This window comes from Jaculus jaculus, chromosome 8 (assembly GCF_020740685.1).
Source record: "Jaculus jaculus isolate mJacJac1 chromosome 8, mJacJac1.mat.Y.cur, whole genome shotgun sequence".
Lineage (NCBI taxonomy): Eukaryota > Metazoa > Chordata > Mammalia > Rodentia > Dipodidae > Jaculus > Jaculus jaculus.
The window spans coordinates 102,295,961-102,313,694 of NC_059109.1; the positions used below are offsets into that span (position 1 = coordinate 102,295,961).

At 42.0% G+C, this 17,734-nt stretch overlaps 1 protein-coding gene across 1 annotated transcript in view; it reads left to right on the plus strand.

Annotated features, from left to right (window-relative positions):
* Positions 1–17,734, plus strand: part of Cfap61 (cilia and flagella associated protein 61) — a 330,508-nt gene that overhangs the window by 221,181 nt on the left and 91,593 nt on the right. The window contains exon 21 of the mRNA XM_045156198.1: positions 6,558–6,732. Coding sequence (XP_045012133.1) covers positions 6,558–6,732 — 175 coding nt within the window. The remainder of the gene's footprint in view (positions 1–6,557; positions 6,733–17,734) is intronic.

The following is a 17,734-nucleotide window of genomic DNA, read 5'->3' on the forward strand; positions in this document are numbered from 1 at the left end:
TGAGCTCACAGGGGACCTTCTAGTCCTCTCGTTTCTTTTCCTATTTCCTTTGCTCCAACTCTTTCATGGTTTTATGCCAAATTTGTAAACCAAATTAAAATCATGACAATAGAGTCTAAACCCAAAGTGAAAAGATAGCCTTTTATAGACTATAATGAAAATTTTTAGTTTCTAGTCATGCTTCACTCTAAAATATTCTGGAATATGTTTGATATCCAAACACATATCACTTAAAGAAATATGTGCACAAGGTAAAACCTTCAGCTTATTTCTGGGCAAGCAAAGGGGCCTGGCCCCTCTCCTGATCCTTTCTTACTCCCAGACCTTCTTTCCTGAGTTAGCCCATTTGAAGCATTTCTACTTTTCTTCAGGGAGACCCTCATAGCTCCAAATAATATGTTTAGAGGACCTCTGTCCTTGATTTGTTAACCTCAGGCATCATCTATGAGTTTTTTGAAGATCATTTGCCTAAAAATCCCTTACCAACCCCTCCTACAAAATTTATATTATTTTTTGTGTGTATGTGTGTGTAGTATGTATTATGTGTGGTGTGTGTCCATGAACACATGTGTAGAGGCCAGAGGCAGGCTTCAGGTGTCCTCCTCTATCACTCTTTTGACTTATTTCCTTGAGACAGGGTCTTTTCCTGAACATGGAGCTCATGCCCAGTTTTTGGTTAGGCTGACTGGACAGTGAGCCCCAGTAATCCTGTCTCGCTGTCTTCTCAGAGCTGGGGTTACAGGCATGCATATCCACTCTTGGCTTATTTTAAAATGCAGGTGCTAGGGATCAAGTTCAGGTCCCCATACTTGCACATCAGTGCTCTTACTCACTGAGCAATCTCTCTAGCCCTGTAGTTTATATTCGGTAATGTGCATGTGCATATATTACATGTTTGTGGGGGTGCACCTGTGTGGGAAGGTGCATTGTACACATGCACATGGAGGACCAAGAACAACCATGGGTTTCATCCTCAAGAACACTGTTCACCTTTTTAGAAGAGTCCCTCATTACAGGCCTGAACCTCACCAATAAGACTAGACTGGCTGGCTAGTAAGCCCAAGGGCTCCTTCTGTCGCCATTTTCTCATCACTGGGATTATAAGTGTGCACTGCCATACCTGCATTTATGTGTGCTAAGAGTTGAACTTGGGTCCTCGTGCTTATAAGGCATGCACTTCACAGCTAATCTATCTCCCTAGCCCTTCAAAGTGAGATAGCTTCCAAGTGAGATCACAGACCCACATGACTTTTGGAAAGTTACAGAGAGTTGGAGATATGCCAACCTGTACCAAAATCTGAGTGATATCATAAAAGAGAAAGACCTGAACTTATCAGTCCAAAGTCAAGTGAGTTTAGAGCTACTCAGGAGAAAACTGTGCCATGGACTGTTGAAAGGGGTGGTAACCCCCTGGAAGCCAGCAAGTGGGGCAACCACCTCCAACTGAGTGAGAGAGCAGAGTCTTGAATTTCCAATGGGCTTGATAGTGAGTCACCAGCATAATGTAGTCTCCATCAAGGCTGGATAAACAAGTGTGCAGCTGCAGACAATAGTTGATTACAGACTGGCTAGGAAGAGGAGCTGTCCATGCCAATGTGCCTCCCAGGAACTGATCTGAGAGGGATACACCCAAGTCAGAAGTGACCTCAGTGAGGACAGTAAAGAGAAAAGTAGCAGCACAAGATCAAAGTGAAGGGGCTCCTTTGAAACAACTATAGTTTTCATCTGGGAACTTGTATAATATGTCTCCTGTCTTTAAATTTGTACAGTCTTATGACAATAGTTGAAGATATATTAGAAGAAAACTGTCCTTACTTAAGAAAAAATATCCATTTGATTGATTGCAAGCAATAGCAAAGATTTTTCTTAGGTAGTTACATTCTGCTGAATGTCAGAGAAAGAGACATTTTTTCATTGTCTCATGAAAATTATGAGAGAAAAGTGAACAAATATTCAAAGAACAATAATAGATTGTCAAATGTTCTCCCTAAAAGAATAATGGAGGCATACAACTTATTTCTATGGCACTAAATAATGAAAGAAAATGAATCTATACAAACTTTTGGAAACATGACAACTTAATAATTATATGTCTGCCAGAGTCTCTCCAATGATAGCAGAAAGCCCTTGTTTTATGTGCAATGAGCCTGAAAAATTACCTTCCATGTCACTCAGATGTATAGTCAGAGGGGTAGAAATTCAGGGTGGACAGGTTAGCCAACTAGTCCTCAAGCCCTTTGAATAGGGTTTTTAATATAGAGAACAAATTAGGCATCATAGTCCCAGGAGTCAGCCCCCACCCTGCAGAAATAATGGAAATACAATGTTTATTCATCATGGGAAATATCTTCCTCATGAACTGATGGCCAGACCCAGGAGACAGGAGCATGGCTTCCCTGGGAGTCCTCATCAGTATGGTAACATTCCCTTAAGGCTGTCGAGTGTTTTTGAGGAGACAAGCTTGGCAGCTGACATTACCCTCATAGTAACTCTTAAGATTGGTGCCATTTCCCTACCTACTGTACAGATGATGAAACTGGGGTAAAGTGAATTTGAAGTAATTAATCTAATCTGCTTTTGCCGTATTGCAGGTGAGCTTTTGCCCGTCATCCTTGTAGTTCTCTTCCCACCTCACAGCCTGTGTCTTCTGCATGAACCTATGACATAATGCAGATCTTTCAGGGCTCCAGTGGCTGTTTTTCTTGTATTTATTAATTAATTTATTTATTGGAGGTCTCTTGTTATTTCAAATGAATGTCATATTCGTATACTGCTTTGAGTCTGGCTTGAGGTGTATTCTAAGGAATTGGACCTGGAACTTTCTCACTATACATTCTACTCTTCTTCCACATCTTTTCTACCTGGCAAAATTGAAGGGTCAGAGTCATGGCCCACTAGGAAACCTCATGCCCTGGTGCCATTTTATTTGGCCTTCATAATTGTGTTTGATTTTCATGTGAGCTAAAATAATAAAAAAACAAGAATTGGGCTGGAGAGGTGGCTTAGCGGTTAAGGTGTTTGCCTGCAAAGCCAAAGGACGCAGGTTCAATCCCCCAGGATCCATGTAAGCCACATGAACAAGGTGGCACATGCATCTGGAGTTTGTTTACAGTGGCTAAAGGCCCAGATGCACCCATTCTCTCTCTGTGTCTGCCTCTCTCTCTCTTTGAAATAAATGAAATAACTTTTTTTTAAAAGAAGTCAGGAATCTACACACAAATACAAGGCTCTGACACCTTTTGAGAAACTGCCATACAAGGCCAGCACTCTTATCTGGCAATGGCTGGATGTCCCTGAGGCATGGCTGTAGTCTTTGGCCAGAGCATCCTCCATACAGAAGGCAGCGTTGGTCATATCACCCTTAATTGTCAGTTCACTGTCACTGTCCTAACAGCAGTTTCTGCTTATCTCTGTGTCAAAAATGGGACACAGAAGTTGTATGGGGAGGGCTCTTTCTTGAGAGAGAAAGAGGGCAGGAGTAAGATGAAGGAGAATTATTCCCCTGACAAAGTAAACAATGACCTGTAATTTTTAATTTATTTTTACTTTATGTATTTGAGAGAGAGAAAGAGGGAAAGAGAGAATAGGCATTCCAGGGCCTCCAGCCACTGTAAACTAACTCCAGGCACATGTGGCCCCTTTTGCATCTGGCTTACATGGGTCCTGGGGAATTGAACCGAGGTCCTTTGGCTTTGCAGGCAAATGCCTTAACCGCTAAGCCATCATTCCAGCCCTGGCCCTGTAATTTTTATAAGTGTTAATAATTACTGCTTGCCTTGCTATTTTTTCTGCCTAGCCCCTCTGTACACTTGAACTTCAGTGCTGGGTATATTGTTTCTGTAGCCATATAGCCATATCAATTCTAGTTCCAGAGCCTCCAAGTTGTCCTCCTGGGCAGGGTCCTATAACTACCTCCATGAATGATAGAATCTGGTATGGGGATGCTCCTCAACTTCCAGAAGTAGGCTAGAGAAGAGCATGGGACTCCCTTCTCAGGACCCTTTCCCTGGGAACCTAGATGCCATGATGAGGAAGCCATGTGTGGATATTCTAAGCCACAGGAAAATCAAACACTGGAGCACTGATAATAGTTCATTGTTAGTTTTGGATACTAAGCCCGTTTTCTGGGGGAAAGAGGAAGGACTGAGGGACTTAACTCCAGATGAATCCAACGTGGCCTAGCTCGTAACCCTTATCCTTGAGTCTCTCTAGCAAAGTTCCTAGACATTGTAGAACAGAGGCTATGTTACTCCCCTACAAAATCTATGAGCCTAATAAATGATTGTTTTCTACCACTAAGTTTTGGAACAATTTGTTACATAGGATTGTGTAGCTAGACCAAGTCTTCTAAGAATTGCCTAAAACTGGCCATTCTACCTGTCCACTTGCTTCTTTCTGCCCCCTTTGATTGAAACCAGATTAATTATTTCTGGATACAGTGTGGTGGTTTGATTCAGGTGTCCCCCATAAACAAGTATTCTGAATGCTAGGTTCCCAGCTGATGGAAATTTGGAAATTAATGCCTCCTAGAGGCAGTATATTTTTTGGGGGGGGGGGTGAGCTTATGGGTATTATAGCCAGTATCCCCTTGCCAGTGTTTGGCACACTCTCCTGTTACTGTTGTCCATCTGATGTTGGCTAGGGGTGATGTCCACCCTCTGCTCATGCCATCATTTTCCCTGCCATCATGGAGCTTCCCTTTGAGTTTATAAGCCAGAATAAACCATTTTTCCTATAAGCTGCTCTTTGTCACTTGATTTCTGCCAGCAATGCAAACCTGACCACAATGGGAAAGTTGGTACTGAGGAGTGGAATTGCTGTTAGAAACATGACTGTGGAGCTTTGTCCTTTTGGAGCTTATTTTCAAGAGGAATGTGGAAGGATTTGAAACCTTGGTCTAAAAAACGCCTTGCAGTGCTGCAAGTACAGCTTGATGTACTGACTATTCTGATCAGAGTTGAAAGACCGGAATGCAGTAAGAACTATGGACTGTGAAGTTTGGCTTATGAGGGTGAGAAAGAACTTTGCTTGGACTGGGCTACAAGCAGTTTGTATGAGAGGCTTGCTGTTATGTGTCCTGAGAATTTGTGCATGGTTGCATTGCGTAGAAATGGAGTGGTGTGTGCAGAGGGATATGGCACAGAAATGAAATCTTTGGGCCAAAACTATTGCCCATTCAGTTGTAATTGTATGAGAGATTACAACTGTTGAGATTGGGCCAGCTGATCTACATTGGGACAACAGAAAGAATGCAGTCTTTTGAAGGGGCCTGAATGCTGAAGGAGTGTCCTGTTCTTCAAAGTCTGCTTTATTCTCCTTGGATTAACAAATTGGCTCCCCACTTAGTATTATGGACAATAAGAAATGCAGGAAAGAGAGAGTCATTGAATTTGCAACCTGGTTTTGTGTTTTGGAAATAGCCATAGGTAGTGTGAAGCTGGATTGTCTGCATGGAGACCTGATGAAGCTGTGAGGATGGACCATAGGTAGCAGTAGAGACCCAGTGGTGATGCCGGGACCATGAGATGGCTGCTAAGGAAAGCTGCTGGCCCCAGATGAAGTTGTCCAGGACTGTGAGTAGCCTAGCTACTCAGAGAATTGGAACTTCTGAGATTTGTTGCTGGTTAGAATTCTTGGAATTGGAGACTTGTCACTGGCTAGGGTTGTTGGACTTGGTGCTACAGAGTTTGATGTTTGCCCTGATTGTTTTAAATCTTGTATTGGTTGAATATTTCTTTGTTTGAGGCCACCCTGAAACTATATAGTGAATTTCAGGTCAGCCTGGGCTACAATGAGACCCTACCTTGAAAAACCAAATAAGTAAATAAAATAAAATAAAATAAATAAAATGAATATTTCTTTGCTATGCCTAGTGCCATCTTTTGCAGTGTGGATATTTATTCTGTGCCATTATAAATTTTTTGAGGTTATTTTTTGGTATTATGGCTCAGTTAAAAGACCTTGGATTACGGGGATGTTTGGATATCATTGGAATTTATTAAAAACCATGGGACTTTTAAAGTGGGACTGAATACATTGCAGATTACATCATGGAAGGTTATCAGTTTATGGGGCCAGGGGCAGAATGTGGTGGTTTGATTCAGGTGTCCCCTATAAACTTATGTTTTCTGAATGCTAGGTTCCCAGCTGATATAGATTTGGGAATTGGATGCTTCCTGAAGGCAGTGTATTGTTGGGGTGTATTGTTGGCGGGCTCATGGGTGTTAGAGCCCGAGTCCCTTTGCCAATGTTTGGCACATTCTCCTGTTCCTATTATTCACCTTATGTTGGCCAGGGAGTGATATCCACCCTCTGCTCATGACTTCATTTTCCCCTGCCATCATGGAGCCTCCCCTTGAATCTGTAAGCCATAATAAACCTTTTTTCCCCACAAGCTGCTCTTGGTCAGATGATTTCTACCAGCAATGCAAAGCTGACTGCAACAAACAATAAAGGTCACCATGGTATCAGACATTGTCATGCATAATTTACTTTTCTCAAACTGTGTCATGGCTTTACCTGTCACCACTGAAATATGCACTTCTTTTCTACTGCAGATCCCATGTCCATCAGGGGCTGATATTAGTCGGCGCCCCACAAACAGAGAGGTTGTGGACAGCAGGAATCTGCCATACACCGGCAAAGTTCCCTGCAACCTTTTCATCCTCAATGATGAGGAAGATTGCTTAAAGGCACTGAATTGGATAAGGAGAAACTCCCTTACCACAGAAGGTAAGGATATTGTAACTGTGCATCTTTTCAGAATAGCATTTTATTTTTATAATGAGTCTCATTCTTCATGTAGTTCCAGTATATAATTAGTGCCTAATTAATTCCAACCAAATCATTCATCTGTCATGCTTTGTTTTCCAGATTAATTTACAACTTGTTGTCAGTTTTGGATACCCAGCATGTTTTCTGGGGGAAAGAAAAAGGCTTGAGATAGTTTAATTATCTATAATTATTTTATTACACAAAATGAATATCTGAAGAGCAAAGCATGGCTAAAATCATTAACTAATTAAAGAATAATTTAATAAGCAAACATGTTTAGCAATTATATGGAAAATATGTCTCCTTTTGTGAAGCTGAAAGGACCGAGGAAGGAAAAGAAAGGCCCGCATTAGAAGGGCTCTTTTCTTCTATTCACGATCCATTGTTCTCTTTCTTGCTGTTGCCTGTACAGACCTTCCCACAAACACACATATTCAAATTGCAGACTACTTTTTGAATCCAAATGAGGAAGTAAAACATTTGTACAAATGCCTGTACCACTCAAAAGCATTGCTTAAGCATCTTCCTCTCCATTGTTCAGATTTGATTGAAATTGTTTGACTCAGGAAGCAAGCAATCCAGGGCCTGGTTGCCTGTGTGTCTTTAGTTGAAGCCTGCAAGTCAGGGACTGGACCCAGGTGACAGTGTGTGCTTAGCTCTTCCTCTTACCTGCAGCCAGGACTGAGTTCCACAACCACCTATAGTAGAGCTGGGATTCTCATCCTGAAGCTCACACAAAGGACATGAAGACCTCTAAGTGCCCAGAAAGTTAAAAATGAAGATCTAAGAGGGCTCAAGCAATTACCTAATCAGATATCTTCATGTAATATAAAAATCAGGACACTAGAGGGGAGGTAAATTGCAAGTGTCACCCAAGGAATTACAATTAAGTGTCAGTGTGTAAAATTAAACATATCCATGAATTAACTATAATTTAATTACATTCATTAATGTAATTAACAGTAGAATTACCTACAGTTAGTACTAATCTTCAATGGATGACTTAGGTCTCAAGTTCATATATTTACTAAATCAAACAAATGTGGACATTTAATGGCATCCTTTCTATTGCTAGGTTCTGTTTGCTATTACGTTATGGGATGTTTATCTCTAAATTTTTGAATGATATTGGTCAGTATTTCATTTGTTTGTTTTAAATTTTTTTATTGACAGCTTCCATAATTATAGACAATAAACCATAGTAATTCCCTCCCCCCACCCACTTTGCCTTTATAACTCCACTCTCCATCATATTCCCTCCCCCTTGAAATCAGTCTTTCTTTTATTTTGATGCCATCTTTTCTTCCTATTATGAGGGACCTGCATAGGTAAGGTTAGGCACTGCAAGGTCATGGATATACAGGCCATTTTGTATCTGGAAGAGTGCATTGTAAGGAGTCCTACCCTTCCTTTGGCTCTTACATTCTTTCCACCACCTCTTCCATGTATTAGAGATATTAGAGGTGTGATAGAGAAATTTCAGTGTTGAGCACACCTCTGTCATTTTATGTCAGGACTATGGTGTCTTCTGAGTCATCCTAAGGTCACCACCACCTGAAAAGAGAAGATTTTCTAACTAAAAGTGAGAGTAGCATTAATACATGGGTATGAACATTAAGAGAAGAGCTCACCAGGTGATCATAGTACATACATTTATCCAGACAGCAACAGGAGTTACACCCTTAGAGCTCATGACTTCCCCCATCATAGGTTTTTAGTATCAAGCATGGAGTAGACCTCCAGTCCAATTAGAGAGTGGTTGGTTTTCCACATAACAGACATGTCAGTATTGCACCCTTTGGCTCATTTGGCCTTCTTGGCCAAATTTAAGGCTTGCAGTGTTCACTTTAGTTTATCTCCACTGGTGATTTTTCTCTCTTTCATTGAACTGCATGTAGCATAGATTTTTGTAGCTTTCATCTGGTTTACACAGAGGAGATTTACAGCTCAGCTCCAGCAGGATTTCTCAGTGACCTTGCAGCACAAGTATGAATCTTCAGCAATAAGGTCCTTACCATCTATACCTGATGGGAAACTAAGAGCCTTAGTAATGGCCTACAATGTTTTGGGGGTATCAGGGACCTCCCTGGCCAACAACTCACTGGAAGATAACACATCCCTGGCACTGAAAATTTTCTAGTAGCAATCTATGACTTCTGGGTGTGCCATTGTCCAACAAAAGTAGGTTTCCATACTTATTCATACCCTCTTACATTTTAATTAGCCTTCCCCCATCTTTGTTTTACTCAGTATTTCATTATTTTTTTTGTTTTGTTTTGTTTTTTCAAGACAGGGTCTCACTCTAGCCCAGGCTAACCTGGGATTCACTATGGAGTCTCAGGGTGGCCTTGAACTCACAGCAATCCTCCTACCTCTGCCTCCCGAGTGCTGGGAAGTATTTCATTCTTTAATGCCTTCTTTGTCAAGGTTTTAGATTCAGGGAGATCTCATAAAGCTCTTTGGGGTTCTTTCTGTGTTGTCAGGGAGCCTTAAATATAAAGAAATTTAAAGGTCAGTTAGTAATTACCCATAAACGCAACTGGATCTGGACCCCAAGGCAGAGGTAGGATACACGTATACACATACTCAGCAGCTCAGATGTAAAACTTGTGTGTACACCTTCCTGCCCTGCCGCTCTTATAGTCTTTCAGCCCCATCTTCCACAATGTTCCCTGAGCCTTAGAGGGCATGATATAGGTCTCCTTTAATGTTGAGCTCTCAACAGCCTCTGATTTTCTGTTCTGCTGTATTTTGAGCCTCCTCAGTGTCTACTGCCATCTCCCTGGAGGAGGTCCTCAGGCTAACAGTGACAGTCGCACTCATATTTAATCCACCACTTCCCCTATAATGTCTCCTGGGACCTGGCAGATGTGATAGAAATAACTCATCTCATGCTAGGCAGCAGAAAGAAAGCCTTCTTTTATCCATAGAAGTGTTAATAAGACATTAAAATTCCATCAAATTACTCAAAAAAATAACTTAAATTTCCTGAAAGCAGAAAAGCCAGTGGTCCAATACTAAAAACACAGTTTGTCCTAGGGCTACATCCAGTCCTGTTAGTGAGCAGTGTTTTAACCTTGACCCTTGAGTATCTTAGGTGTTATGAGTTAGGGACATTTGAACCAGGAAAGAGCCATTGAGACCAGCAATGTGAGCTATTAAGGTTGAATATAATGGCAGGGAAGCAGGACACACTCCTTCGGATGTCTTCTCATTGTCCTCTTGGTTCTCAGAGTGGGGAAGAGTGCCTTTTGCTCTGTGGCCTTGATTAGTTGTCAGAAACATTGATGCTGTGGGACTCACTTAAAGGGCCGTGTTGAAACTTAAGAGTTTCTGCCACCACATAAAGCTACTCTGAGAGCCTGTTCATGTCTACTCCACAGCCAGGATAAATAATGTGTGGAAAATAATTTCTTGTATGTGATGCAAGTGATTTTTGCCCAGTCTGTGCTGGATGAGTCCCCAGGGATCTTCCCAGGTAGGTGTTCTTGGCATGTACATGCTGACATGACGGAGGCTCTGAGAGCCGCCTGAGAAACCCAATCTAGCCCAGTTAAATTAATGCTGCCTGTTCAAGTGACTTGTCATATGTGAGAAGTTAGGAAGAAAAACACTGCCTCCTGCCTTAAAGAAATGTTGTTTGTAGCTTTTCCATAATTTGAGTCACATTCACGCATGATTTTAATTAGTCCTGTCCAGATCTTATATTTTTTTCACTTTTCCTCTAGCACCCCCACATCCCTCCTGAATCCCCCACAATGCAAGTCTTATAGGAATAGTTTAAATCCCAGGACAAAAGAACCTAGAATAGTCATCTAGTTGGCTATAAGGAGAGCCAGCAGTCAAGAAGAGACAGAACTCTGTCTGTGGGTGTCCCAGGAATGCAGCACAGAGTAGAGGCAGCTTCAGAGACAGTCTCCAGCCACAAAAATGTACCCTGGTCTTTGCAGTAAGTAACACACTATGCAGCAGAGAGGGGAGACTGCTGCAGACATGCACATTCCTGTCACATCAGTTGGATCACCCAGAAGACCTTAAGTTCCTAACTGAGACTTTAAGTGATACATTGAGTCTCATCAGTGGATTATCAGATACCCTCTAATTGTGTAAAAAAAAAATACCTAGTGGTCTGTCCAGAGCTATGCTTTGGAAGAACAACAGCTGTTAGAGCAGCAATGTTTCTGAGATATCTATAATGCTAAAACTTCAAGCCATACACATATAGCTTGATATATATAATAGCTATGGCTTATCTTTGTGTCACTGGGTTGTAGTAGATGCTCAATAATGCTTTAGTGAATGTAAGTGAAGACAACTCTCAAAGTAATTCTTTTCCTCTTCCCCATTCTCGCCATGTTTTGTTGTTTTGTTTTGTTTTTATACAGGGTCTTGCTATATAGCCCAGACTAGCCTCAAACTCTTGATCCTCCTTGCTCAGCCTCCTGAGCTCAGGAATTATAGGAATGTACCACCATGTCCATGTATATGTTGTACATGTTGAATCTTATGAAAGCATTTTATACTCAGTCTAGCCTGGACATTGATGGCTAGTTGAGATGAAGGTAAGAGCACCTTATCTGAGCAGGATGGCATGATTTTAAAACACTCTTTGCCTTGAGTGCAAGGAATGCACATTGGCTAAACACATTGAGGGAGGATCCCCACCCTGGATGACACCTTTGGCAAGGTGACCAAGCTCAAGTTCCAAGGTCAATGACTTGGGTTCAAATTTTGTGTCAGCTAGTTCCTTGAACAAGTTACTATACCATTCTCTGTGTTAGAGTCTGCATAATATCTTTTTTTTTTTTCCCCAAGGTTGGGTCTCACTCAAGTTTAGGCAGACTCAGTAATGCTGGAACTCAGTAGCCCCAGACTGGCTTCAACTCACAGTTATCCTCTTATCTCAGCCTCCCAAATGCTTGGATTAAAGGTGTTCTTATATGAGTTTGCTGGGAAGATTTGACAAAAGAAAAGAGATATCACATGCCTTTCTCAGGACAGTGTCTCAGCCATAGGAAGAGTTCAATACACAAACGATTTTAAGTATTCCATCACTTTTCCTTACCTAGCTTCAGTTTCCAAGGTTACAATGACTCATGTTCAATTGGAAATAGTAAATGAAAATGCTTAAGGAGCATGAAAATATTAATGTGAAAAATTCCAGGAATAATCAATCTGCATGTCTTTTTGTTATTGTTGATTTTTTGAGGTAAGGTTTTACTCTAGCACAGGCTGACCTGAACTTCACTATGTGGTCTCAGGATGGCCTCATGCTCATGTTGGTCCTCCTACTTCTTCCTCCCAAGTACTCACCACACCTGGCTGACATGTTTATTTTTAATTTTTTATTGACAAACTCCATACATCTGGACAATATATCATAATATCCTTTTACCACATTCCCTTTTCCTCCTTCCAAATCTTCCTTCCACTGAGTCTCTTCTTTCCAACTAACTTCTTTATTTTGATTTCATAATTTTCCCCTCCTATTATGCAGATCTTATATAGGTAGCATCAGCTATTGTGAGGTCTTGAATACCATAAATCATTTGTGCCTGGAAGACAGAATTGCAAAGCACTCATCCCCTTCTTTGATTCCTACATTCTTTCTGCCACCTCTTCTGCAATAGTTGATCCCCTGAGCCTTGGAGGGTGTGATAGACATGACTCACAGTCACTAGTGTATAAGGTTTTTGAAAAAAAAAATTAATGTTTAATAAGGATATTTCACTTCTTTTAAAAACTACTTTATTTATTTATAAGCAGAAAGAGGGGGGAGAGAGAGAATGGGCATGCCATGGCTTCAGGCCACTGCAAACAAACCCCATGTGCATGTGGTATTTTGTGCATATGGCTTTACTTGGGTACTGGGAAACTGAACCAGGGCCATTAGGCTTTGTAGTCAAGTGCCTTAACCCCTGAGTCATCTCTCCAGCCCACTAGCCTATACATTTCGAATTGTGCACTATTCTTAGTGGTACAATGAAATGCTGTGTTGACGTATTCAGGACACGAGTTGTCCTTTTGTCCAGTGTACCCATACTATATAGGTGCTACCAACCTGAAAGTCACTGAATAACCCTCCTGGTTATCAGATCCATGGTTGCAGTATTGCAATGCTTCTGCCCAAATATTTTACTTAATAATGACCCTAGAATGCAGGAGTAGCAATGTTGATAATTTAGTTTTGCCAAAGTAAAATCTCAAAGTTATTCCTTTAAGTAAAACTTGAGTTTGTCCAGTTATATATGCATAAAGGAAAACATAGCCCATGGTACCACCTGCAGTTTCTGGCATCCACTATGGATCTGGGAAGGTAACCTCTGTGGATAAGAAAGGTCTACTGTAGTGTTCATGTTACAGAGTTACTGCTACCCACAGAGGCTTCACAAGAGTGTGGGTCTCAGCTCCTGCCATCCTGGTGGTAGAGAAGTCAGGGATATCAGTCCTGACACAAAAGTTGGAAATCCATGTCCACTGGGTACCAAGCGGTTGTATAGAGCAGTACAGTAGTCTTCATGAGAACCCTGGAGATCATGGAATATGAAGGACCCCATGCCCCCAAAAGAGTTCTTATTTAAGGAGGTTGGGATAAGCAAGTAGAGAGAGGAGTTGGGGAGCTTGAGTTGTTTCCAAGACCATAGGCCAATGCTCCAGCAGCCAGACTGTGATCTGTGGAAGGAAGCAGGAGACATGAAAGCAGAGGAGAAGGTGGGAAACAGACACTGCAGAGGACCTTGAGTGCCCATTCAAGGCCACCTCTCTGGTTACTTTTTAGGAAATAAGGCTCCAGGAAAGGCAGGTGGACGGGGTAACAGTGGAGGTGACATTGTGCATGGTAAAGCACTTTAGCAAAGTGAGCTTTCAGTCTCTACTTCTCAAATAGGGTGGCAACAACCAGTTGAGGGTGGGGCAGCCCGAGGTGCAGATGGTGGTCTGCAGTAGTCACCTTTGTCACGTTTGGTGGTCCTGTTGTTGCAGTCACATCTAGCTTATTTCCAAGCTGTTTGTGGGATGGTAGAACTTGAAGCCAGACATAGGAAGTAGGGAAGGCCATGCAGATCAAAGAACAGGGCTATACTCTCTCTGCTTTCTGGAAGATGGGCTGGCACCAACTGCCACTGTGTTGGACATTTCTATCCTCGCTTCTCTTCATGTCACCCTGATAGTGCCAGCAGGAATGTGGACATTCTTCCTAAGAGCTTACTGTTTCTCTCATTTGTCCTTTTCCAGATGTGTCTGGGGTAGGGAGAGGTCCTTCTTACAAGAATCTGAGAAAAACAGGGCTGGAGAGATGGCTTAGCGGTTAAGCGCTTGTCTGTGAAGCCTAAGGACGCCGGTTCGAGGCTTGGTTCCCCAGGTCCCACGTTAGCCAGATGCACAAGGGGGGGCACATGCATCTGGAGTTCGTTTGCAGTGGCTGGAGCCCCTGGCGCACCCATTCTCTCTCTCCCTCTATCTGTCTTTCTGTGTCTGTCGCTCTCAAATAAATAAATAAATAAAATTTTTAAAAAATATAAAAAAAAAAGAATCTGAGAAAAACAGTCTTGAGGCAAGAGGATCTCCAGGAACTCAAAGCCAGCCTGGGCTACATAGAGAGTCTCAGGTCTATCTGAACCAAAGAGTGAGACCCTGTCTTAAAAAAGTAAAAGTAGAGCCGGGCGTGGTGGCGCACGCCTTTAATCCCAGCACTCGGGAGGCAGAGGTAGGAGGATCACCATGAGTTCAAGGCCACCCTGAGATGACAGAGTTAATTCCAGGTCAGCCTGGACCAGAGTGAGACCCTACTTCAAAAAACCAAAAAAAAAAAAAAAAAAAAGTAAAAGTAAACAAAATAAAGAGTCCAAGAGAAAAAAGCTCCCTGTATCTCCTCTCCCTGGCTATGACTGGGAGGCTTGTCTATCCAGGAACATTCCCTAAGTCCCGAGAGATGACAGGCTTGACTTTCCTGAAGCACTGGAACATGAGGAGGGGCTCAGATTCCTGATAAGGGTGGAGAGATTATTACAGAAGGCTGGAGGATGGCAGGTAGCAAGAACAATGGATATTCCTAGGAAGTAATAGTCTCTCTTTGTACATACACAGATGCTGCCCCATATGTGCCCTCCTCAGCTGCTCTTGGACCCCACAGTCATTTGCTCCCAAAGGGAGGCTAGCAGCCCTGTGATGGAAGCAGCCGCAGCTGCAGGACACCATTTTCTGTGCTCTGGAGTTATAGATGTCAATTGCCCTCAGCTCTCAGCCCTGCTCTGGGTTGTGGAGAATAGCCAGCTGACGTCACAGGCTCAAATGCTGTGCTCAAGTGCAAACAAAACTAGGAGCGTTTAGCTGGGAGTTCTGAAAGAACCCAGCAACTGATACATCAGAGCAGTTTATGGCACTAATTGAAACTAATTGAAATTCATCGGCTCTTACCTCCATACTTTCCACGAAAATAAAAAATAGGGTGAAAGTAAAGTAAAAAAATAAAACCACCCTAATGGCTCCAAATGGATCAATTATTTTCATCTTTAGCTAAACACAGTTTACTGCCTTATTAAAAGCATGTTTGTAGGAAGAATATAACATTAAAATTCCAGCGCATGAATCACCAGCAAATCCTTTGTTATATATCTAATATATTCTTCCCTTTTTATTTGGCAGAGCAAATGAGGTGGGTCAAGGTTTGGTCATAGAAACCTTATGCTTTGACTTATAAAAATTAGAAAGAGCATGCTCCATTTGTGGGCATGATATGCTTTCTAAGTGAGTGTCTGTTTCATAATTTATTAATATCCTGTGATATATATTTTAAATTTTCTTATGACCTAACCATTTCTTGAGCTTCTTGATTTTTACCCGGATAAAATGCCAACTAGAATATTATTAATAATGTATTTTGCTTCTATCTATAAGCATAGCACACTGCTATGCCAGCAGGACCCATAATGGGAATCCAGATTCACTAGGTCCACAGGCTGTGTAATCATGGCCTCTCTGTGCTCTGCTTCCTGGCTTAAAACAATAATAAAGCCAGGCATGGTGGTGCATACCTTTAATCCCAGCACTTGGGAGGCAGAGGTAGGAGGATCACCATGAGTTTGAGGGTACCCTGAGACTCCATAGTGAATCCCAGGTCAGCCTGGGCTAAAGTGAGACCCTACCTTGAAAAAAAAAAAGACAATAATAAAACCTATCTTAAAGACCTTAAGTCTATATGTGGAGAAAGGAAATTGAAGTCTTTGCAAAATAGAATAGAAAGGGAGCTGGATGTAGTAGCCCACACCATCCATCTACCATCATCCCAGCACTCAAGAGGCTGAGACAGGAGGATCACAAGTTCAAAGTCACCTTGTGCACAAAACAATAATAGCAATAACATCAAAAGCCATCATAGTGCCACATGCCTACAATCTCAGCATTTGGGAGGTAGAGGCAGGAAATCAGTATCCCAAGGTCATCCTTAGTTACATGGGAGAGTTTGAAACCAACCTGGGATACATGATATTCTGTGTCAAAAGAAAAAAAAAAATACAATGGATAGGTAAAAACAGTACCTAATTCTTACTTTCCCTGTCCTTAAAAGCATAAGAACCCTGAAGCAAAGTCCCTGTGGATGGCTGTATACACAAATCCTTGAGCTTATTTCTTGTGTTCTTGAGCTCCGTCTGGAAGTCCTCCCTTTCCTGCTAAATGGTGGTCTCTCCTGGGAGCCACCTTCTTCGTCTTTGGGTGCTGAGGGCCATAGATGGATCATGAACTGGCCATAGGCATGTTCTACCAGGGCTGAGTGCAAGCACTCACTTTAAAGTACAAAGTGCCTTCGGATCTCTCCTGAAGATGACTTCTTAGAAAGGTTCTTCCATTGACTTTAGAATAAATCTTTGACTAAAAAAAATTAACACTATATTTTATTTCTTGAACTTAATAGAAAGGTTAACTTAGTATTTTATTTCTGTAAAGTCATTTACCTTTAAATCCAAGCAGGTTTTCTGACTGAAAACGAAATGGCTGCTGAGTCAGGAACCAGTATGATAAAATGAGCATCTCCCTCCATTGGCATTGATCAGAGACCTTCCTGCTCCTGGGAGCACTAATGCTAAGATTCTAAAGGATGATAGCCATGTTTTGCAGCTTATGGCCAGAGTTGCTAGCACATTCATTTCCACCTTCCAGAGAGTACCCAAAAGCCAAGCAATTACCTATCCACATAGGCAGACTTTTTTTTTTTAAATTTAATTTATTAGTTTTCTTTTCAGCAAATACAGGCAGTTTGGTACCATTGTTTAGGCTCATCCATGATCTTTCCCCTCCCAATGGACCCTCCTTGTTGATGTAAATGGGTTGTGCATTGTGGAGTTAGCCCACAGTTATTGGTAGGATAAATGTCTCTGCATGTCATGACCCAACATGTGACTCTGACATTCTTTCCGCCCCCTCTTCTGCAAAATTTCCCTGAGCCATGTTGGGTTCATTTTTGGTCTGCTTCAGTGCTGCAGTGTTGGGGGCCTCTGAGGGTCTGGCTCTCTGCTTTGGTAGGAGTTGATTTTTCTCTGTGTTGGTCTCCTTCTCCCTTGTGCTGGTATCTGGTTCATCAGGAAAACATCACCCTTGCTTGTTTCGCCAATTGTCCTTAGTATCAGTCGGGCCCCTTTTGAGGTATGTTGGGGCAGCTCTCTCCTTAGGATCTGCATCTATCTGAAAAAGAGGAGCAGATTCTCCAACGGAGAGTAAGTTAGCACCCGGAAAATTGAGATAACACTTACTTTTTTGATAGAGAGTTTGATAGGTGTAGGCCCTCTTGTACCCCATGATTGATGGTAGCTTGATATTGGAGAGTGGGCTTTATGTTTGGGTATGGTTCTGACTTGTTTCCCAGCTCCAGCTATGGGTCTCATACCACCGAGGGGATCAGTTAGCCAAATCAAGAGCAGTTGGTTCCCCTCCATGGCTGTGTGCCACTATTGTACTTGTGTGGGCA